General features: G+C 41.4%; 1 protein-coding gene across 1 annotated transcript in view; it reads left to right on the top strand.

Annotated features, from left to right (window-relative positions):
* LOC120980026 (mucin-6-like) overlaps positions 1 to 20,622 on the top strand; it is a 55,325-nt gene extending 34,703 nt beyond the window's left edge. Inside the window, exons 16-33 of the mRNA XM_040408891.1 lie at positions 354 to 491; positions 2,248 to 2,412; positions 2,856 to 2,950; positions 4,665 to 4,794; positions 6,896 to 7,145; positions 10,036 to 10,088; positions 10,169 to 10,275; positions 11,476 to 11,627; positions 11,802 to 11,943; positions 12,811 to 12,921; positions 13,024 to 13,209; positions 15,051 to 15,290; positions 15,619 to 15,775; positions 16,875 to 17,021; positions 19,339 to 19,401; positions 19,624 to 19,641; positions 19,811 to 19,888; positions 20,561 to 20,622. Of these exons, the coding sequence (XP_040264825.1) occupies positions 354 to 491; positions 2,248 to 2,412; positions 2,856 to 2,950; positions 4,665 to 4,794; positions 6,896 to 7,145; positions 10,036 to 10,088; positions 10,169 to 10,275; positions 11,476 to 11,627; positions 11,802 to 11,943; positions 12,811 to 12,921; positions 13,024 to 13,209; positions 15,051 to 15,290; positions 15,619 to 15,775; positions 16,875 to 17,021; positions 19,339 to 19,401; positions 19,624 to 19,641; positions 19,811 to 19,888; positions 20,561 to 20,622 (2,294 nt within the window). The remainder of the gene's footprint in view (positions 1 to 353; positions 492 to 2,247; positions 2,413 to 2,855; positions 2,951 to 4,664; positions 4,795 to 6,895; positions 7,146 to 10,035; positions 10,089 to 10,168; positions 10,276 to 11,475; positions 11,628 to 11,801; positions 11,944 to 12,810; positions 12,922 to 13,023; positions 13,210 to 15,050; positions 15,291 to 15,618; positions 15,776 to 16,874; positions 17,022 to 19,338; positions 19,402 to 19,623; positions 19,642 to 19,810; positions 19,889 to 20,560) is intronic.
* Positions 20,623 to 24,920: the final 4,298 nt, after the last annotated feature.

Genomic DNA, 24,920 nt, shown 5'->3' on the forward strand with positions numbered 1-24,920 from the left:
GAATATTCCTGACGAAGGGGGTAATCCTGCCCCAGAAATGCGTAGACAACAATTAAATAAAGATCCTTCACTATCCTATACTTCGATCCTGAAGTTTTCTTGATCAGAGTCCTGGCAGCGCCATCAAAAGGTCCGGAACCACAGTTTTTTCAAGTCACCACCAACATACGCCGCAAGATAATATTCTATACAGTGCCCATAAAAGTACCAGTAAATACCACTACATAGTAATCAAATAGCTTATTGCATAATTTAATATCAGTACTATACAATTAATGAAGTCTGGGCTCAAGTCATCTTCACAATGAATTGATCAAACTTGGTTCCTAATTATCTTTTTCTTTTTCTTATAGATGATATTATAGTGATAAGAGTGTCCTCCACAAACATCCTCCTCTTCACAACATTTGGCCTTGAGATTATGGTGCAGAGAGTCCCTGTCTTCAGTGCCTACATTAAGTTGAAAAGAGATTACTTTGGAAACACCAAAGGTAAGAATGTGGGTCCTATTTGGAACCCTCTCAGAATTTACATGTTTTCTTTATTGGCTTACTGTTGAATATCAGGCCACAATGATATACTTTCCGGCCTATGTCCTAAAAGAGAATGTATTAGACATTTGGCAGTTCTCAGAATAAATGAAAATCCACACCAAGCAAAATGTCTTTTGTAAGTTGCTCTCTTGCCCATATAGAAGTGTTTCTTAATATTTCTAAGCATGATCACAGAATAAGACATGGTAGGTATGCCTCGGGATATACATACCACAGATTCAGATTCAGAATCTAGACTCTATACAAAAGTGGTGCCACCATCTAGTAGTACATGGAACATAGCTTCACGGCCTCAGACTTCAACCTCCAACACAAACCGTTACAAGTATATTAGAACTGCATACTTAATATAATATGATAATAAAAACTAATATCAATTAGAACTGTATGCCTTGCGGGCTGAATATTTGTGTTGTATTTGTATAAGTAGAACTGAAAGAAAGAGAAAGATAAGATAAGCTAATTTGCATAGATCTTCCTCATGCATACTAGGTGGTCTCCCTAATGAGAAAGAGTGTTCCCCAAGAGCAGTCAGATAACCAGGACAATTTTCTCTTAAGGCACTCAGAGGGTGATTTATTATCCATAAATATGCCTATATTAGGTGTATTTCTGGTGCAGATTGCGGCGCAACAAACTTTTCCCCGCTCACGCCAGATCTAAAAAAGTGGGAGGGAAAGGGCTGGTAGGCCCGTCTCATTCATCATCCTGTTTTAGGCGTAGAAACTGGTCTAAATGTAAGCCAGCTAGGAAACTGGCTTACATTTAGACTGGCACTGGACTGCGCCTCTTTACAACTGACGGGTCCACCACCAGATATAGAAGTAATTAAGACCAGTGTCTAAAACGCTGATCTTAATAATGACCCCCCTCAGTACTCTTGTCGTTTTGGAAGGAGAACTGGCTTGCACGTCTCACTCAGAAAAGCATAATACTGGGACATTCACAACTCTTGTCCTTTTGGAAGGAGAAATGGCTTGCATGTCTCAGTCAGAGAAGAATTATGCATCTCTCTCTCTCTCTCTCTCTCTGGTCCTTTTGGAGTTATATTTTTTTCTGTGTTTTTTTTGTTTATGAGAGAAAAAATATGAGTCCTAGGAGTCATTTTGGTGTGGGTAGGGGCATTCTTGTGACCGGTGGAAGTCCTAGTGGTAAGATTCTGTCCCCTATGCATAGCTTCATCTTCACAGCTTCAATTTACCAGAATACAGTTTAGGCTACTTTCACATCTGCGTTTTCAATTCCGCTATTGAGATCCGTCATAGGATCTCAATAGCGGAAGAAAACGCTTCCGTTTTGTCCTCACTAATTGTCAAAGGGGACAAAACTGAACTGAACGAAACAGAGTTCACCACAATGCATTCCGTTCGGTTGCGTCCCCATAGCGGGCAGTATAACGCTGCAAGCGATGTGGTGCGGAGCAAGATGGATCCGTCCCACAACCAGACTGCATAGTGAGGAGGAGGAGGCATTGCTGAGTTCATAGGACATCTTTCTGCATTTCTCAGTATTAATTGTAATATGAGACAAAATAGGATAAAAATTAAGGAAGAAATTAATAGAGGACATGCTGGAATATTTTTGCCTATTTTGTGCATTTTCTGTTGAATATGCAAAGTATGCTCACAATTTTTATGCAGTAAGGTTAATACCATATTGTTTTTCCTTTTTTTTTTTTTCTTCAAAAAAATAGGTCTGTGTGGAAACTTCAATGCTGAAACTAAGGATGACTTCCTTTCCAGTTCTGGGATCGTAGAGGGAACAGTGACAGTGTTCGTAGACTCCTGGCGGGCAGCTACAAACTGTAAACCAGCTGAGAATATGGATGTTAACCCTTGCTCCATGAGTATATCTAATGGTAAGTACCAAGTAGATCTGAATCCCAATGTCAGATATTCCGTATGAATGGCTTTGCTACTAAATAGATAGACATTGCTAAGCAGTGTAAACTGTTGGTAAACTTGGCAAATTCTACAGGAGATATATTTAGAAATGCTAAGTTTCAGGCTGCATTTTTCAGTCCTTCATTCATTTTCAGACACAGTAATATGCAGTTCACAACCTTCACATTTCAGACCTTTCTTATTTTGGTATGCCTCTCTCAACAACACATGCTGGATGTGAGACCTGTGTGTCCAGGATACTGCTGCCTGCACCAGATCTCATAAATCAGCAGACTAGGGATCTCCTCTCTCCTGTGCTGACAGTCCTGAAAACCAATGAGTTAAAAAAAAATGACTGTATGTATTTAGGGTGTTGTCACATGTAACTAATGTGTTCTCTCTTTTTTTTTTAAATCAGAACTATATGCACAGTCACATTGCTCTGTTCTGGTCAGCCACGGAACTCCATTTCAAACATGCCATTCCATGGTGGATCCAGACCCTTACTACAAGGTAAGGGTCCTGCTTTGTATTGGACTGTGAAGATTATATACAGAATGATACACAAGTTATCATTGTCTGAGTTATGAAGATGATTTTTTACTGAACTCTGATATCATATGGAATGAGTTTACATAAAATATTCCAAGTCTAAGAGATGAATCTAATGCAAAATGGCTTATTTCTGCCAATACTAATAAGAACATTACTGATAATTATTGATGAGTATCATTATAGGCTTAGGCTACTTTCACACTACTGTGAATATTTTCCGGTATTGAGATCCGTCATAGGGTCTCAATACCGGAAATAAACGTTTCCGTTTTGTCCCCATTGATTGTCAATGGGGATAAAACGTATCTGAACAGAATGCTCCAAAATGCATTCCGTTCCGTTCTCATACCGGAGAGCAAACCGCAACATGGTGTAGTTTGCTTTCCATCCTGGGATGCGGAGCAAGACGGATCCGTCATGACCCACAATGCAAGTAAATGGGGACGGAGCCGTTTTCTCTGACACAATCTGACACAACAGAAAACGGATCCACCCCTATTGACTTTCAATGGAGTTCATGACGGATCCGTTTTGGGTATATTAAAGATAATACAACCGGATCCGTTCATAACAGATGCAGATGGTTGTATTATCAGTAACGGAAGCGTTTTTGCTGAACCCTGCCGGATCCATCAAAAGCTCTAGTGTGAAAGTAGCCTTAATCAGAAGGCCAATTTAAAACTCGTTATCTAGCTGGCTTAGGTTTGGTTTGGTTCTCTTACATGCGGTGTCTAAGCCTTGTCGATTTGGTTCTCGTCTTCATGCTAGTTCAATAAAATATTTGTGATAACGCCCCCTGTGTCACATATCATGTAACTGCAGCTATCAGAGACTATTCACACCTCCAGTCAAGTTGGGTGTCACTAGTTGGGTAGGTGTCCCTACAGTCTGACACTATCCAATCGCTGCTGCCAGCTGGATCTGCCAGCACCTCTTTCCTAAACTTTTAGAAGGAATAACGGATGAGCTGTACAGCATACAGTTCTATGAAAAGCCACCCCAAAATTGTTATTACAAGGGGAACGCCAGTAGTTAATAAAGCATACCTGTCAGGAGAGATGACAGGACCTTTTTTAGGGTAGGTTCACATGGAAAATCGACAGTAGAAAAATCAGTAGGTGGCTTACGAAGTGGAAATCGCCTCCCCCTCCTGCTGAATTATTGGCAGATTATGCCCATGTGAACATAGTCTCAACCTTCACATGAAAGGATGGGAAATCACAATGTAACTGTGATTAAAGGAAACCTTTAAAAATGCAATGCAATCTGCAGGCACCAAATTATAGAGCAGGAGGAGCTAAGCAGATTCATATATAGTTTTTGGGAAAATAGTCAGTATAAATTTTAACTTATTGACCGCAATCCCTGTTCTTTCTATACTGAGGCATCCAGTAGACAAACCTATTAAGCGATTGTCAGTTATCTCTGTATGCATGGTGAACAATGAAAGACTGGAAAATCATGGCGTGGGACCACCCACTGGACTCCTAAGGCACAGAAAGAAAATGCATTTGAGTCCATAAGTTACACATTACACTGAATCATTTCCTACAAAACATATATCAATCTGCTCAGCTCTTTTTAGTCTATAACATGCTGCTGGTAGACTGAGTAGCATTTTCATGCTGACAAGTTCTCTTTAAATCTTTACACCTGATATTCTGTGTTTTAGGCATGTGTCTACGAAGCTTGCAATTACCAAGAAACGGTTAACTTCATTTGCTCTTCTCTGGGATCTTATGCCCGGGCCTGTGCTGCCAAAGGAATCCTCCTAAACGACTGGAGGACCTTCACCAATTGCAGTGAGTAGATAAAGCCTCATTATACTAAGGTAGTCAGGGCATTGGAGGGATTTTCCAGGATTATGGCCCTTTTTAACCAAACGTATTGGTACCTAATGAAAAAATTATACTCACCTGCTCCCCGCTGGTCCATTCCTTGCACCCTGGCTCCACTCGGCAATCTTCTATTGTCTGGCCAGTTTACTTCTGTCTGGGTTATGGATGGGTGATAAATAAATGGCTGCACAACCTTACACATACAAATAATAGAGCTGAGAAATGGGGATCATTCTAAATTAAAGTGGTATTATACCTACTATAAATGGAAAAATAGAAGCTCTTAGCGCACATTTTTGATCAAACGTGTGTCGGGCCCATCTACCAGGCGTCAAGGTGGCTTCTGCAGACGGGTACCTAACACTAATATACCGACTATCTTGGACTTACCTAAGCCTACATTTTCAGGGCAGTGTAGGAACCAGCTACATTTATACTCTGCTCAGAAGCACCAGGCAGATGGGCGTTGCTCAGTCTAAAAGTGGTGCTACCCTCAATATATATGGGTCATGGATGGGGTCATGTGCACAACTGCGGTCAATGACCGTCCTCAACGGTGATCTGTCCCAAAGAGTCACAGCCCTGCTGAGTTACATGCCAGTTGGGGACACATTACTCCATAGGCCAAAGATTGTCTGTATTCATGCACATGGCCCTGTCCATACCATGGCCATCACAAATGAAACCATGCTTCACAACAGAGCACCGGGGAGCAGGTATGATTCTCTCATTAAAGTCTATGGATACCATTCAGCCATTTTCTTGTACTCATTTTGAGTTAAATATCATTTTATCAGTAGGACTGTGTTAAAAATCTGCAGGCCCTTTATCTGTTCAGCCTTGGAGATTCTCTATTGCCAAGCTCTCTGTGTACTGTTTCCCTTCTGTCAGCTCTGCTGAGGCCTCCTTATCTCTGATCTCCTGACCTCATAAACACTCATCACAGGTCAATTCTTTTTTTACTGAGCTGTTGGTGTCTATGAGCTGTTAGTAGTTCTAAAATGAGGGATATATAGGCAGATAACAGCTCAACGTGAACGTAAGAAGCTCAAAGTTAGGCAAAGCGTTAATCCTTTATCACAAAAAGTACTGACAATTTTTAATAAACAATTGAAAAAAATGACCATAACTGCTGTGATTCATCCAATGCCATAAGCTTATATGTACAGCCACACGGTCAGGATTCCTGATGCAATTTTGGAAGCCAAAACCAGGAGTGGATTCAAAAAAGAGGAGAAGTCATATCTATACTTTATATGTTTACTACTTTTATGATCAACTCCTGATTTTGGCCTCCAAAACGGCATCAGGAAACCTGACAGTGTGGCCGTACAAAATAACAGGGCTCTAAACATGCCCTTAAAATTGTGGATCTCACTATCTCCTAGTCATGGAGTCATAGCTCTTATGAAGCCCATTCCTCCTTGACTGACAACCCCCTGGGTGCCTGATGACAGTACTATCTAATGGGGGGTGCCATTTAAGGAGCAATGGGTGTGATAAGATCTATGGCTGTGACTGGGCTGCTTCAGCTCCAATGACTCCAGCGGTGTAATTCACATATAGGATGCACTGATATGAAAGTTATATTATGCAAAGATGGTGAAACCCACGATTCTAACAAGGGCATGTTTAGAACCTTGTTCGGAGACAGACACACGGTCAGGCTTCTGGATGCAGTTTAGGAAGCCAAAAATCAGGAGTGGATCATAAAAGGAGAGTACGTATAAAGGACAGATACAACGCCTCCTATTTTTTTTAATTCACTCCAATTTTGGCTTTCAAAACTGCATGCAGAAACCTGATCGCGTGGTTGTACCCTTAACAAGTGCTACAACCTATCACCAGCATTGACAGTCTACACCAGTATAAGTCCAGTGATTGGTACAACTTCTATTTTAGACTTTTCTATTGGGTGGTAACATACATGGTGCACAGTATGGTACAACATCGCCATCTAGCACATATTCTACACTACAGCAGAAGCCCTGGTAGATATGTAGACTTACATTGTTTAACAACAGTTTTAATATCTCTAAAATGAATGTTGTATTTCCCTCTCCAGCTATTAACTGCAGTGATAACCAGACCTTCAGCTATGAGTCTACCCCCTGTGGTCGGACCTGTCTCTCTCTTTCTAATATGGAGCTGGAGTGCTACCCCATTGACATCCCAATTGACGGCTGTAACTGTCCTCTGGGACTGTACCTGAATAGCAAACGGCAGTGTGTTCCAAAATCACAATGTCCCTGCTACTTGGATGCAAACACTATCGTAATGCCCAACCAGCAAACCACCTTCAATGGTCTCACATGGTAAGGGGTGATTTCATGATGAAAAGTCTGAATGTGGATGGTAAACATGACTACTATCAATTGCAACACTGAAATAAATGACTGTTGTCAACCAGTACATTTAGACCTGGTCCATATACGGTAGATCATTTCCGCTGTTAATTTTGCAGCAATTTCACCCGTTGCATTGCAATCTACAGCATGCATCCCTGGCTGCAGTGTTAGGCCATCCATGTGCCAGCTGCAATGTCTGATTCTAGATGTTCTTTGGCTGGGAGTGAGAACAATGTGGAATGTACATGGAAGGTATTCATGTTTTTCACATCTGTTGTTTGTGGACTGAAATTCCTTATGCAGTAGGGCTCATGCACACAAATGTATTTTTTGTCCGTACCGTTTTTTTTGTGGCCCATATGCTAAACCATTCACTTCAATGGGGCCATAAAAAAAAATCGGAAATGACTCTGTGCATTCCGTGTCTGTATGTTTGCTCCACAAAAAAATTGAATACGTCCTAATATTGTCCACATAACGGACAAGGATAGGACTGCTCTATTAGGGGCCAGCCATTCTGTTCCACAAAATGTGGAAGGAACATGGGCGGTATCCATGTTTTGAGGATCTGCAATTTGCGGACTGCAAAACACCAACGGTTGTGTGCATGAACCCTAATTCAGTCAGTGTTTGGTCAGTGATTTCCATCAGTGATTGTGGAGCCTCCGCAGAGATAAGGTCTCAGGGAATGACCTGCACCAGTTCTATGTTTAAAGTCACACCTAGAATCACTGATGGAAATCACTGACCGAATTCTGACTGTATCAAGGCATTAGGGCGTGGAAAAATCACTTTTATGGTCTATGATATCTTGGTGGGCTGAAAAAAAGTGTTAAAGCGATTGCTGGTCATATTTCAAAATCTCCCGAGTGCCCCTAAATGTCCAAAAATAGTAAAATTTTGGATACTCATCACTTAATGGCCCTTGCTACTCCAGTGTTTACAGGCTATAGGGATGATGCAGAGGTACTGTATCTGGTACATGACCGCTGCAGCCAATCACAAGCCTCGGCAGTCTCATGTTGTATACCACTGAGGTCAGTGATGGGCTGCAGTAGTCACATGCTGCATCACTGCACTGGAAATGGAGAGGTATTAAAGGGGTTTTCCCATCTCAGACAATGGGGGCATATTGCTAGGATATGCCCCCATTGTCTGATAGGTGCGGGTCCCACCGCTAAGACCCGCACCTACAATGAGAACGGAGCGGGGAAATAAACGGAGGGCGCACTGCGCATGCGCAGCTGCCCTCCTTTCATTTCTATGGGGCCGCCCAAAATTGCAGAGCGCTGGCTCGGCTATTGCTGTCTGCCCCATAGAAATGAGTGGGAGCATGGGTCGCGCATGCGCGGTTCGCTCCCATTCACTTCGCTTCGCTCCCATTCCCATTCGCTTCGTTCTCGTTGTAGGTGCGGGTCCCAGCGGAGGGACCAGCACCTATCAGACAATGTGGGCATATCCTAGCAATATGCCCCCATTGTGTGAGATGGGAATACCCCTTTAACTGAGTATACATTTTTTTATTATTTGATCACATTTAGGGGCACTCAGGAGATTTTCATATTTGTTGGACAACCCCTTTAATATTGCAGCTTTAAAGAAACCCCATTCGTATTTCATTCTTCATGTGGTCAGAGAGATTTTTTTCTTGTGCAGAGCCCCGAATCTCCTTTTTATTCTTGTCAGCCACACAGCTGCAGGAAATGATGCCGACAGATTAAGTCAACCAGGATAAGGCTTGAGAAAGAATATGAAAGAAATCCACACGTTAGATGTAGTGCATATATCACACAGTGTATGTAACAAATAGTAATCTATTCTAGTTCAGTTTTTAGAAAATGAAGTTTGTTTGATATACCAATTAGCCTTCCAAGGTTCCGGCAGGGTGTGATTAACGGTTGCAGGAGCTGAAGCCGGCCTCCATGAAAAGCCCAAGCCCGCCTCCATGAAGTGCCCAAGCCCACCTCTACTCAAGTACCCAGAGCCGCCCTTTGTGCATTCATGTCCACCCCCTCCTTTGCGATGTCACGATTTGCACAAAACTCCGGCGCCTGGTCATCATGTGTCTCAACAAAAATCTCACGCATGTGCAAAACAGTTTCGTTTTGTGCAGATCATTACTTCGCAGAGGAGGGGGTGGACATGGGGCAGCACTGGAAACTTGAGTAGAGGTGGGCTTGGGCTCTTCATGAAAGGGGGCTTGGGCACTTGCAAGAAGTAGGCTTTGGCTTCTGCAAACATGCCCCAACGCGAACTTGGAAGGCTCCTTAGCATATCAAACAAACATCATTTACTGCCGATTGGAACCAGCGATATCCCTAAGACAGATATGGTTGTGATCATGGTAACCTGAACTAGAATGCATTTCTATTTGTTACATACACTGAAAATAAGTGAGAGATTATCTTTAAAGGTGATTTCAAATTCCTATTCATTTTGAGTTAGTAGAGGGACATCCCCTGTACAAAAACCTTCCTCTATGATCCATGATGGAGGGGAGATAAAAAGAAAATATCTCACTCTAGAGGACTCTGCATGTTACTGCATTAGACTATGTCCACACCTTCAGTAACCTGATTCCAAAGGCTGTATCGGCAGAGAACAGTCTGACCGAGTTCACTGGATCTGGCATTGCTGGATACTACCGTTGCCTCCGAGACACCATAGACTATAATGGGATCTGGTAGGGATCGGCCAAAATGGACAACCACTCTATCTTTATGCATATGTTTCTCCCTATGTCACCTATGTTCCTGCTCAATTTAATTTAGAACATTACATGATATGTTATGGTAACATGTGCTGCACATACAGTTGGTGTAAACTTAGTTAATTTTTGTGTCTGCTTATTTTGCAGTTATTGCGTCAGTGGAAGACTCAGCTGCATAGGAAAACCAATGGATTTTTTAGGTATTGAGGCTTCTCATTGCAGTGTTTGTTATCATGGGTCATTGCAGGTCTTCCACTCACCATTCCTCTTTTTTTTTAAGAAACTTGCATGGCTCCTAAAGTAATGAAGACCTGTGGGTCCCTGTCTGATAAATTCGGAGCAGCTTGTGCCCCAACATGTCAGCTTCTGGCTACTGGTATCCGCTGCGTATGTGTTATCTCAGTTCTATGTATTTGCTCTAAAGACAGAAAAGAGAGAAGCCTTTACCAAAAAATATAAAGTATAGAGCTCCTACTGAGTAACCACCTTTAAAGGGGTTGTCTGACACCAGAAAAAACTCTTATTTTACAAAATAAATTAGTTAAATAATCAAATTCTGAAACTATACTTTCATTTTTTTATGTATAGACGGCACGATTAACGGGTTGGCTAGCCCCATATCAGTTTTCAAACCCCAACCCCCACCCTACAGGTAAAGCTTACCTACTTGCTCCCCGAAGCTTGATTCTAGTTCCTGGGGTCCACCACTGTCTTCTCCAGACCTTCAGTGAACACAAACATTTGGTACTGGTCAGATGCGGCTTGGGGAACATGTCACCGCTGAGAAAAGTCATTGGCTGCATCGACGCACATGGCCCTGTACATATCGGTGTTCAAATGCGGCATTGGAAGCCCAAAAGAGAGCATTGGTGGACTCTAGGAGTCAGAACTGATCATTGGGAAGCAGGTAAGTATGCTTCACCCAACAAGTCCTGCAAGGAGAGGGGTGTTAAAAATTGACATGAGGTTGGAAAAGCACTTTAGGGCCAACCCCTTTCTTTGTCTCCGAAATCAGCTGTAATGGAGCAGGGTGCGGGCTTCACAACTTACAGCAGGAGCTCAAAACATCTGGGACCACATGACAGGGACTGAAATCATTTTTATAAATTCAAGTGTATTAGGAAGTTTAACTGCATTTCATTTACAAAACATTGAAGAGCTATCTCTACCATCGGACAGCCCAATTGGGATTTGAAAAAATATATACTGTGGGTCATTTATTTTGTGACTTTTTGAAGACCTGTGTGCATAAATTTATGCACACTTGGTTTTTCTTATCAGCCCTCACCGCTGGGGAGTGGAGTAGAATGGTGGGAGTGGGGTAAACATTGACTGATATCGACTCCAGCTAGATTTCAAGATTTCAATCTAGGGACACAGACTGCTAAAGGATGCCCCTACTTTTTGAGGAGGCCAAGGACTGATCTATAAGATAGATAGACAGACAGACAGACAGACAGACAGACAGACAGATAGATAGATAGATAGATAGATAGATAGATAGATAGGCAGGAAATAGATATGAGAGAAATAGATAGATAGATAATTAGATAGATATTGTTTTTAATTATCTGCTTGCATTTATAGGTACCCACTAAGTGTGAGGCTGGTTGTGTTTGCCCTGCTGGGACGTATGAGGATCTTGATGGCAGCTGTGTAGAAGAGAGCGATTGTTCCTGTGAATATGGTGGCATCATTTACAGAAGTGGAGAGTCCATGTTTGGAGATTGTCAAAGCTGGTAAGAAAGGCAACAGGAATGATAATCCAATATCAGGTCAATGGAAGATCACAGGTCAATAAAGGGTTGTGCCTAGTTTTAAGTCAATAGCGATTATTCATGGTATAATGAATCGTTCAGCTTTCTCTTCTCGCGCAATAATTTACATTTAACGATTTACCTCTTTTTCTACAGCACCTGCAGCGGAGGACAATGGCATTGTGAGGAGACTCCGAACTGTTCCTCCACCTGTATGATGTTTGGGGAGAGTCACATCAAAACATTCGACGGACAACAATACTTGTTTGATGGGAACTGTGAATACACCTTAGTCACTGTAAGATCCCTATACTGCTCCTTCATATGATATCCACTAAATTCTACAATAGTTTTATCACACAGTACATACTTATACATGGCTGATACTGATTGGTGGGTGTCTGACACCTGGGGCCCCCCACCGATCAGTTGTTTGAGAAGGCTCTGGCGCTCACAGCTTAGCCTAGGCTCTTTGACATCATGTTCATCGGTCACATGGCCTAGTTGCAGCTCAGCCCCACTGACGTGAACGGGGCTGAGCTGCGATACCAAGCACAGATGCTATACAATGTACAGCGCTAACAGTCTACTGCGCAAACAGCTGATCATGGGGGATCCGAGTGCTGGACCCCCACCTATCAGATACTGATGACCTATCTACAGGATAAGCCATCAGAATAAAAGTCTTATAAAACTCCCTTAAGGGTAGGACTCTAGCATGTCCATTCCAAATCTTCTTCTTATTCAACCATTCTTTTTGTTGACTTCTTTGTGTGCTTCGAGCTGTTGTCTTGTAGAATCACCCAGCATCTTTTCAGTTTGAAGTCATAGACTACCCCATTACTTTCTCCTGGAAATGTTCTGATATACCTTAGGGTACAACCAGACAGTACAGATTCAACATAGCCACGTACACATGAACGTAGATCGCGTCAATAAACCAATAAGGACTGCACCTTCAATACCGACAGACCATTAACAGTGCAGACCAACTAAATAGTACGGTACTAATGAGTTAATTGGAGCCCTCTGTGGCTCGCCCAGCTGCGCGGTACTCAACCACAATGTTCCCTTGCATGTCTAATATAAACATGTCGTGTCTTACATATTAGGTGTTAACATAGCACATATGACATGACTAATATGTGTGTTTTCGTCTCATTAGGATGGATGTGGATTGAACACATCATCGTCTTCATTTAAGATAGTCACAGAAAATGTCATTTGTGGAACCACTGGAGCAACCTGCGCTCGGTCAATGACAGTCACCATTGGGGTAAGGATACCAGTAGTCATTCTAGCATTACATAGCCTAATTATGATATTAGCAAACGTTAGATCAATAAACTGCAACTAATTTGCATCTTAAATTGTACAGAACATAGAGCTAAAGTTGTTTGATGGAAAATATACCATCTCCCATGAAACACCCGATGTGGATATTGTAGTACAGAACAACACCCTCTACATCATGTTTGATATCACTATCCCTGATAAGTTCTACATCTCACTCACCTGGAACAAGAATATGAATTTGTTCATCAAGATATTAAAGCTTGGCAAGGTATGTGAGTCTCTGCAAGTAAAGCTTGTACCTCTTCATTTTCACCATATCCCTTTGTTTTTATAGAGTACATGACTTTGGCATAGATGAAACCAGCCATCACTAATTGGGTGGTCTATCCTAAGACCTAATGTGTCTTTGTTTCATATTTGTCCAACAGGTGGTCACAAAAAGATACGTCTTGGTGTTTTGGTGCTTATACAGATATTTTGCAAAGCTGACATAGGTCCTAATGGAAAATAACAGGACCCGTCACCTGCCATGTTTAATACTGGTGTTTTCCTATTGGATAGAAGGGCCCTCGGGCTCCCTCCGGCACAAAGCTCAGATTCAGCTGTTCACTCTCCTTTAGCTACACCTTTGACCATGCACATTTAGTAGTTGTGCAAGTCTGAGGTCCTCCATGTTCACTTTGATTAGGTCTTGGGCTTATGTGTGCACCCTGACCAAGGGTGTACCATCTATAGTTACTTCAATAGTCATTATGCACTAGCATCCACAAACATATTTTAGAATTGTGAAAAATACAAGACAACCGGGTGATTTATAACAGCAAATGGTGCATATGACTCCATGGTATAATGGATATTGCCCAACCAACCTCCTAAACAAAATTTACAAGGGACTATTATTGGGCTGATTATTGGGAACGAACATTGATGTGAATGCTCATTCCTGATAACTGGCCCGTGTAAATGGTCACCCTATAAACAAGTAAATTCTTATTCATTGGGTGAAATTATCGCTTATGTGGACACCTAAATCATCATTTATGGACAGAGCTCTTGAAGGGCCTGCGTGCATATGTAAATTCTTTCCCAGCCAATTGCTAGTCGTCCCTGGGTAGTTTAAGAGAACATGTCACCGTAATTCTGGACTATTTTCTGCAGTAATACATGAGTAGTACTGTAGATAAGGAGTCCAGATAGCCATTTTTTATTTTACTACTGCCCCCCATTCCCTCACTGTCAGCACTGAAAGCTGCTCTGAAATACACAGCCTGGATTGCAGTGCTGTGCTAATATAATGGAGAGGACTCTTGTGCGCATGCACAGCAGTCCTGACAATTTATTTCAGCCCAGGTTTAAACCCTGACTGCAGGAAAATGGGAGGGGGTAAGAGTAGGAAAAATTTAAAAAAAAGTTGTGATGTAGACTCGTTATCTGCAGAACTACTCATGTATGACAACAGAAAATAATCCAAAATCATGGTGATAGCTTCCCTTTAAGGCACTCTCCCCAGTGGGAGCATGCTTGAGCTGTAGGTTTCTAGTGTCTAGTATTCCAACAAAGGTTTTATATTCTGTCTGACTACTTGTGTACAGAACTCCTGCTTGACAACCAATTCTGACTTCTAGATACTAGCCTTGACCTTAGCATGTGTTTCAGGTTGCCCTACTGCCACCTGCCCAGACCTCGGACTTGACACTCAAATATGCTTGTATGCTGCCTGCCCTGACTTTATCCTGTCCCAGACTATGCATATTGGCTGACCGCTAGGTGCTTTGCACCAGTGTCTCTGTCCCCAATAGGTCTGCTGCCAACCACACCAGTGCGATCTCAAGAGGTAGAGACCTGGTAGCTTTCCAGCAGTGAAGTCTAGATTCCTGTACAGGGTTAAAGGTTAAATACAGGGCACTGCCAGGATAACGCCCTTAGGGTTAGCCCAAAACCAAACCGGTTGTTTGGTACAGTGGGCACACACCCACTGCCCTTAACAATGGACCTATATTTTGTTCATCCTTATGAAATATGTAACTGCAGATGTCTTGCTTTGTATCATACTTGTACTTGCTAGAAATAATTCTTACACCTTGTATTCTGCAATTTCCTCCCATTCAGGAATCAGTATGTGGTCTTTGTGGAAACTATAATGGAAACATGAATGATGACTTTGAAACAAGAAGCAAATATGTGGCTTCTACTCAGCTTGAGTTCATAAACTCATGGAAAGATAGACCAACATGCATGGATGTCAACGCTGTCGTAGATCCCTGTGGACAAAATCCACAACGGAAGAGCTGGGGTGAAAAGAGTTGTCAAGTTCTGAAGTCTAAACCTTTTGAGGCCTGCAATAAAGTGGTAAGGAAGGGGAGAGGGGGCAAAAACTTAGGCTGCTTTCAAAATGCAATATACTTTGGAGGTATACTTTGGAATTATTTCCAGAAATATACAACTGTATAGGCAGACGACACTAATTTACACATAAGAAGAAAGGGTATATAGATGTATATCAGCCCAGGGTTTTCTTTTGGCCTACATCGAATGATTGGGGCCTATACATAAATTTCCCAGTGTGTTGGCAAACGGACACTGAAAATGCAGTATGAAAGCAAAAATGTTCAGCTCAGGACAATGGTGGAATTAGTTGAATGTTCGTTGTATTTACAGCATACTCTTTTATTTTCAGGTGAATCATCAAAAATACTTTCAGGCTTGTCTAAATGATGCTTGTGCATGTGACACAGGAGGAGACTGTGAATGCCTTTGTGAAGCTGTCCAAGCCTATGCTGCAGCATGTCTTAGTGCTGGAATTTGTGTTGACTGGAGAACACCAGATTTTTGCCGTAAGTTCACAATTACCTTTACTTGATAGGGTGGTCAAGTTGTTAAAGGGGTTTTCCGGGTTCATTGTACTTACTAATGGTCTATCCTTAGGGACAACCACAATTTCCAACCATCAATTGTCAGACATCCTGTATTGTACACATGATTGAAAACTGAGTATAATTGTAAAGTAAGTAAGGGAAGTCAAAATAAAAAAAAAAAAATGCAAAGAGCAACACTAAATTTGTAGTAAATCAATTTTTTTTTTAAAAGAAAAAAATACTGAATTAAATAAAGATAGATCAATACACCGATCGATAGATATTAGATAGATAGATAGAACGGATAGATATTATCAGGAACGGGCATTCATAAGAACACTCGTTCCCGATTATTAGCTTGATCAGCCAAAGAACAAGCAAATGTAATACCGCTTAAGATAACATATTATGATGGTCTCTGCCTATTTCTCTGAACGACTGCATTGCCAAGGGAGCTTCAAAACCAGTTAGATGCATATTAAATTGAGTTATTTTTAATAAGTATATTGTTAAAGGGATTTTTTAACCGAGTCATGACCTACCATGAGTATCTGATCTGTGGGTGTCCAAAATCCAGGACTCCAGCTGATCAGCTATTTGAGAAGGCACTGGCGCTAGCAGTAGCACAGCTTTCTTCTCTCAGCAAACTAAACACATCTCTTAACATGCACTTCTACGGGGCTGAGCTGCGCCTAGGTCATGTGACAGATGAACGTGATGTCACATGCACTAGTCAAAGCTGTATAAGGGATGCAGCGCTACTGCGAGCAACGGTGCCTTCTCAAAAAGCTCTTTGGTGAGGTTCTTGGTTTGGACTAATCAGATGCTGATGACCTATCCGGAGGACAGGTCATCAGTTAAAACAAAATCCCGGAAAACCCCTACTAAGACCATAACAATATTTATCAATGTTACTGGGATATGCTGTGCCAAGTGCTAAATGTCTTTTCATGACTTTGAGAATGGCTGTCATCATTAGTTGATAAAACGCTGCAACGGTTGAACAGCCCATAGTTACTTATGGAAGCCGACTGCTGCCGTTGTTTGTGCTGATCTGAGTTTCCACCTTCTTGTTTAGCCGTTTACTGTGACTATGAAAACACACATATTAACACTGGGAATGGAAATGGAAATGAAATTAGTCCAGACATAAATTGCACATGGCACTACCAGCCTTGCCAGTGTCCATTTACTCCTCAGAACTATCCTCATCAAAATAATGAAGGTAATGTATCCGAACGGCAGGTAAACTGTTTACAGTGTCTTTCAATGGGTCAAATTCCCTAACCGCAATCATTATTTCATATTAAGTTCACTGCTTACTGAATACTCATTTTATCATATGACTAAGTCATATGGAAATATAGTACCAAGTCAATATATTTACTTGTTATATAGTTATAGTATATGTTTCCATTCTTGCTGTCAAGACAGGTCTATTTTACTCTATGTCCTGTCCGAAGCTGTTCTTTACAGTCTGCATTGTATTCATCTAGCTGCTCTAAGCAATTGGAATTATATTCTTTTCAAGAACTGACATTAAAGAGTTTTTCACAACCTAATAAAAATATAGAAAAATACTAATATATGTGGTAATGCCCCAAGTATCAGATTTTTTATCATCTTGCCCATATCTGTAATGCACCTTTGTTTTAATGCTTCTATGGCTTGCAGTGGGTGGGATTACCATGTAAAGGACTACAGTTCACAACAAGATTTCTCCCCTTCTAACGAACACTGCATTTTTAACAGCTGCCTGCAGGCACACATATTAGAAGGTGTAAGATATTACTGTAATGATTCACTGCCCTGACACACAATGTAGGTCTGCTAGTGAGAAAGTGTTCTGCTGCCTAGCATGAGACGTACGATCCCTCTAGAGACATGGAGAAAGGACAGCCAGGGAGCAGTGGAGAAAAAAAGCATGTAGATGTGTCATATCCTGTACATTAGGGAGGGAGAGAGGTGGGATACCCACCTCTTTGGAGTACAGGAGATCACACAAGCAGAGGATGCTGTTTTTGAAGCCAAAACCAGGCATGTATTCAAAAAGATACATGTGCCCTTTGCTTGTCACCCATTCCTGGCTTTTGCTTGGAAACCGAGGAATCACTGACAGGTGAAGTAAATAACACAAATTATCTCATGACAATGGCCCATGTCAAGGGTTGAAATTTATTAGGCAGCAAGTGAAGAGTCAGTTCTTGAAGTTGATATGCTGGAAGTAGGTAAAATGGGCAAGAGGAAGAATTTAAATGACTTTGAGAAGGGTCTCATTCCGTTGGCTAGACGACTGGGTCAGAGCTTCTACAAAATGACAAGTCTTGTGGGGTGTGCCCTCTATGCAATGCTTTGTACACTACCACTAAGTAAGGACCACTGTGAAGCAACAGGGTCATGGGTGACCAAAGTTTATTAATGCATGTATGATCCATGAAGGCTCCACCTTGCAACTTACAGGACGTAAAGGATCTGCTGGTAATGTCTGAGTGGAAGATATTACATAACACCTCAGGGCTATTATGGAGTCCATGTCTTAATTGTGACCTACACAATATTAGGCAGTTAGTTTAAATGTTATGGCTGATCGATGTCTATGTATATCACTTAAAGAGTAACTACACTTTTTTCAAACTTTTGATAATGTCATAGGGAATCGCTAGAATGAGGAGTCAGAAGGGCTCAGCCAAGCACTGCTTCCCCCTCGCTGCTGAGAACAAGACTGCAGATGGTCTTATAGACTTTCTATTAAAACCATCTTCAGTCTTGTGCTCAGCAGCGAGGAGAAGCAGCGCTCAGCGGACAGCTTCTGACTACTAGTTCCAGCGATTGGCGGGAGTCTCAGCGGTGACCCCTGCTGATCAACACTTTTGAAAACTTTCAAAAAAGTTTAGCTACTCTTTAAAGGGGTTTTGCCACCAGTGACCTCCCTATCAAACTGTTTTCATGCATACATTGCTGTGGTCCGCCTGATTAAAACAATGATATTCATTATACTTTTTCTTAATATGCAAATTAGGCCTTAGTTGCAATGAGGGCATCACCATTGCTCTTTTGCGGGCTGCCATCTTTTTTCTCAAGTCCAGCGAGGCACAGGTAAGCCGGCTCGCTCCCGGTGACCGCATTTGTTTTCAGACCGGCTCGCGCACAGGCACAGGTAAGGGCTTACCTGTGCCTCGCCAGACTTGTAATAAAAGATGGCAGCCCGCATATGTTCGCGGCCGAACAATGCAAACTGGCCATCACTGGTATCAAGAGCAACGCGATGCAGTTGTTGCACCAAGGGCCTAATTTGCATATTATGAAAAAGTATCTTAACTCAGTAACAAAATCTCAGATCAACCATAGGAAAAACACATTTTAATCAGGTGAACCACAGCTAAGTGTTTTGCAAACAGAGAGGTTGCTGGTGACAGATTCCCTTTAAAGTAGTCATTAATACTATTTTTTTAAATAATATATCCCTTACAGCCATCACAACATATGAGACAGCGTCAACAGTATGTAATAATGTAATTCTAAAATACATTTCTCTAATACAGGATGCTACCAATGCGGCCATGACAAGTACTATGATCCAGTCAAAAAGACATGCGTCCCTTGTAGTAAGTTTGGTTTTTTATCTGTTAACGTGACATCTATTCATTCGCTCTCATTTTTTGCTGGGGAGCAGGTTCTAAATAATTTTGGGTTCTTGAAATGGTTGTACAGTTATGGTACACATTTTAGGGTATTTTTGTAACGCAGACCATGTTGGGTATTATTTCATGAAGATAGCCACCCGTTCATTTTTACATTTTGTTAATTCTTTTGTTCTTATTTTAAAGAACCAGCACAGTACATGTGTAAGTGATAAAAACAACTTTTTGACATATTTTAGAACAAAAAGTTCTAATAGTGACCACTACTGCAACAGTGGTGGAAAAACTGCCATCACCCAAACAAACACGACTTTGTAAAAGGTAACTATGCATATAACGCTTTAGTAACCTTCGTTTAATTTTTTATTTGCAGCTGAACCATCAACTACAACATCAGTGCCAAGCACAGCGCCTACATCAACCCCAACTTCAACATCAAGCACAGTTCCAGGTTTGTGCACTCGCTTATCATTTACCTAATTCTTCAATGATTGTCAATTTGTATACTGGTAATTCAGCAACCAAATAGTTAGGTGGTCCATGTTGTCTACTCTTTATTAAAGTGTGGAAAGAGCTAAATAATGTATTTGACCACTTGTACTAATAGCATACTTGCCAGCTTTTATAAATGCCTATCTGGGAAGCCTGAGAGGGTGGCAGGCTTCACATGCCAGTGAAGTTTTTCAGAACACATCCCTTTTAGCGAGAAGTGCAAGCGCTGATGGATGAACACATCTATCGGCACTCATTTGCCCTGGCCTGATGACCGATGAAAACGTTGAATGTGGGAGGAACGATTGTCACTGAGAAATAAGTTATAATGTACTCACCATTATCATTTTCTTCTACCTGGATGCTGCTGCTTGCCTCCAAACCCTTTTGGGCCTTTGTGTGGACTATTCCACATTATGCTGCTCTGGGTGAAACATCTCTGCAGTTTAGTCCATACGCAGGCTCAAGGGTGGTTGGAAATGAGGGAGAGCACAGGACAGAAGCAACATTTTAGGCCGAGATGCAGTACATTTTTTCTATTTTATTTACTTTTTATAGTTTTACATTCTTTCACAAGTATATTACTTACAGCTATAGTTGTACTTTAACTCTTAATTATGAATACCAATAGGTAAAAGCAAAGAATTAAGTTCAAATTACCAAATATTGCCAAGTGTGTGCTTTTTGTCTTGAAAAAAGTGCAGTAAATCAGTGTTCCTCAACTCTGGTCTTCAGAGCTCACTTATCAGTCATGTTTTCAGTATTTACTTAGTATGGAGCAGGTGATATACAGTAATAAGTGTCAATGGATCAGGACTTACCACAGGTATTCATTCTGTGGGATAGTCTCAAATCATGCTGAGTTGAGGAACAATGCATGAATGAACTAGGCTTTTAGGATACAGCTTGGGAATACAATGCAGGTAAGGACCTTTCAAGAAAGAGCTGTCCTGGATCCAGTCTCACGAAGGTAAGGTGGAAGACACTATGACTGTCTCTGGTCTTAGTTTTGCCAATACTGCCATGTCCAGTATCGACACTGAGATGAACATGGCTAGCAGAGAAAGAACAGAAAACAGAAGAGAAACCGTGTCAAGGTAATTAGGAGAGAAGAAGGATCACATTTTCCATAGCATTAATATTACACATTGCAAGTCACAAACGTTGGTATTTTCTCCTCCTCCTTTCTCCAGCCGACTCAGCAGTGTGGTAAATAAAGGAAGGCGGCGCTCGGAAGCATCCAGTTTGAGTATGCTGCTTTTTATACTGATGTGGACCGTGCTGGTATAATCTGGAGATTATATATAGGAGATACCAAGGTTATACCAGCATGGTCCATATCACTATATACAGGAGATGTATAACTAATACCAGCTGTACATATATAAATATATACAGGAGATGTCCAGGTTATACCAGCATGGTCCATATCACTACATAAACGAAGATGTATAAGTTATACATCTCCTATAAATAGTGATATGGACCATGCTGGTATAACCTGGGAATCCATCTCCTGTATATAATTATATATGTATAGCTGGTAAAAGTTATACATCTCCTGTATATAGTGATATGGACCATGCTGGTATAACCTGGGCACCTCCTGTATATAATTATATATTTACAGCTGGTATAAGTTATACATCTTTTTGTAGATAGTGATATGGACCATGCTGGTATAACCTGGGCACCTCCTGTATATAATTATATAATTACAGCTGGTATAAGTTATACATCTTCTTTTATATAGTGATATGGACCATGCTGGTATAACCCGGGCATCTCCTGTATTATTCTATAATAATAATAAGCATTTTTTTCTAAATTGTACTAAAGAAGGGAAAGAGGGATGAGCGAAAACTATGGGGGGATGGGGGGAGTGGTTAGTAACTACTGGCTTTAGGGGTAGGGTAAAGGGGTGGCTCTTAGACCAGTCATAGTGGATGTTTATTCTTTAAAGAGGACCTGTCCCCTCTCCTGACATGTCTGTTTCAGCAACTATTTGCATTCCCCATGTAATAACAATTCTGAAGCATTTATTCTTATGACTCTATGAATGAATGTACAGCTGGGTGTTACCAGTAGGGAGTGTCTATCACTTGCAGTATTGATTGGCCAGAATCAGATTGTGTAGGGACACACCCCCAACTGGTAATACCCAGTTGTACCTTTATTCATAAACTCCGAGCAGAAATAAAAGAGGAACAGCACAACATAGTCATAAGAATAAATACCCCAGAATAGCCATTTCACATGGAGTGCAATTTACTAAAATAGACAGGTGACAGGTCCTCTTTAAAGTAAGGGTGAGAACGGTTCTCCCAGCTGATTAGTTCTTCAAGACGATATATCTGTTGAGCTTTGTTCAACAGTTCTTCAAAGACGGTAATCAACTAAGGGGACTTAGATGTTTGGCTGAAGATTAGTACAAAAGCTAATAGGCTGTATTTGGAGGGTCAAAATGCTTTGAGGGGCTAGAAAGAAGAACTCCATCCACTTACTTACTTTCTGTTAGTCAAGTTGAGGTGGTCACTCACTGGTTCTGTATTTTATGTGCTTCTCCTTGGAACAGTATGCATCTAGAGAAGCCAACCAAATGAGCGAGAACAAGCTTGATATTTGTTTTTGAATAAGTTATTTTTAATTGCTTTTCCCAAGAGAGAAGGGGAAGATTGTTTCTTATTAGAGGATTGGAAATCAGTTTGCAGTGTGTCTCAGAAAGTAGGTTAGGGACTGGTTGAGAAACTTTTTGTTTTGTTTTAAGCCATGTTACATTCCTCTTGGGATTAAATTCTTCTACCAATGTCTTAGACATTAGGCTAGGATTTCCTGAAGGCTGTTAGGGAACAGAACAGCGTGTCTGAGCTCTCTGGCTCTCCGCCAGATTTAGCCTACTTAATTTTAAAGTTTGATCATTTGAAACGTTAAAGGGGTCTTCTGAGAGTTTTTTTTACTGATGACCTATCGTCTGAATAGGTCATCAGTATCTGATCGGTGGGGGTCCGACATCTGGGACCTATGCCGATCAGTTGTTTAAGAAGGCAGTGGGGCACCGTTACGTTCATCAGTCATATGGCCTAGGTGCAGCTCAGCCTCATTGAAGTGAATGGGGCTGAGCTGCAATACCAAGCACAGCCACTATACAATGTACGGCGCTGTGCTTGGTGAGCAGAGAGAAGGCCGCGGTACTACTCTGAACACTGCTGCCTTCTCAAACAGCTGATCGTGGGGGTCCCGGGTGTCTGCTTGAGAAAGACTCTGCATAGTCAAAACGTCGCACAGTTGGTGAATAAAATTCACATTTTTGAAGACAGTGAGTGCTGCGGTCATCTATTCACTTCAAAGTTTGGCAGGAGCCCGTCAGGCTTGAGCTCAACACCGCTGGCACTGCCACCATAGGAAACAATCTTGGTGAAGATTTGTGAGTAGTGCTGTCTACCTTATCACTATAAAGGTCCCGGGTGTCAGACACCCACCAATCAGGTACTGATGACCTATCCAGAGGATAGGTCATCAGTAAAAAAAAAGCCTCGGAAACCCCCATTATTAATTTTGGGGAAGGCCTTCCTATCCTAAAACTGTGAGTAAAATTAGAAGGTTATCAGGGAATACTACAGAGAAGTGGATAGAAGAACTAATCTCTAAGCCTTCAATGTCAGGGTCTTGCCTAGTACAACGCAGAACAGGTAGTGACCTTTCCATTATGCCCTATTACTCCACTCCTTGTTTTGGTTCACAATCACTGATGGAAATTACTGAACACACACTGACCAAATCACTGACGTGTGAACAGGCCTAACTGCTGCAAAGCAATAGATATTTCCCTAATTTAAGCAGAAAGGTGATGATTCAAATGCCTGTTTAAAGAATAAAGAGCCTTTTAGAAGAGGAGTAACTAGAGGGGTAAAAGGATATTACAAAAGTTTTCATAATAAAGGATAGGTAGACCGCTGTGACCTGTTTTCCCATTGGGGATTGTAATATTATAACCTAAATTTGCACAGCTTCTCCGTCCCTATCAGATGCTTGTTGGGGTCTGGGAACCTTCTTAAATTCAATGCCCAGGTTAGTTCTCCGGTGAACATTTCACTGGATTCTGGATTCTACAGATCACCACCGGATCCCTATTGACTATAATGAGATCGGCGGTGATCCAGTCACTTTCCAGCACAAATGCTGGGTTTTGGCTGGAACATTTTAGCGCTAGTGTGAAACTAGCCTTAGTAAAACCATAATGAGACAGTATTCAAAAGTATAATGCAAACATCTGTGTATACTGACACACCTGACAAGAAAATGTGTTAGATACCATAAATTTGATTGCACTGGCCAAACTAAGGAAGCGGACTGTGTCAGTGAAAGTTTTCAAGAGACACTCATGTAAGTCTTGTGGAGGAGAGACTGAGCAAACACTGGTCTTCAATGACTTGGTTCTCCTGGAGGCCTCAAGATTTCCAGCAGGATGATCTGGGAGATTGTGTTATATCTTAATACAACTGCTGTCATCAGGGTCCCGGGGAGGTCAGTAAGCGAGACCATGGCTTGGACACCATATTTCTTGCTACAACCTAGATGATCAGGCTGCAAAGGGAATGCCTCAGAATGTGCACTTTTGTCTTTTAAGGACCGTTTGTATTAAACACTACTGGATAATCTCTAAAATTAGTGAGGATGGAGCAGGATTAATGTCAATTAAAGCATAACTCTTAAGATGCGCATCCTACCTCATTGGCACTAGACCACATTTCCCCTCTCCACCTTCATTCTTCACAAACATATAAATATTGAGACAGCAATTAGTGCATTTCAGTTGGTGAAAAGGGGAGGGATATTAATGACTAAGGAGCAGAACGAAAAAGAGGGGTTCATAATGGGAAAGACATGAATACAGAATTGGCCCTATTCAAAATTCATTTATTGGGCTCCTTAGTTTCTCATTACACCCCTGCATATATAAAAGGTAAGATGAGTGCATGTTAAATATATAT

The sequence above is a fragment of the Bufo bufo genome, chromosome 10 (genome assembly GCF_905171765.1).
Source record: "Bufo bufo chromosome 10, aBufBuf1.1, whole genome shotgun sequence".
Lineage (NCBI taxonomy): Eukaryota > Metazoa > Chordata > Amphibia > Anura > Bufonidae > Bufo > Bufo bufo.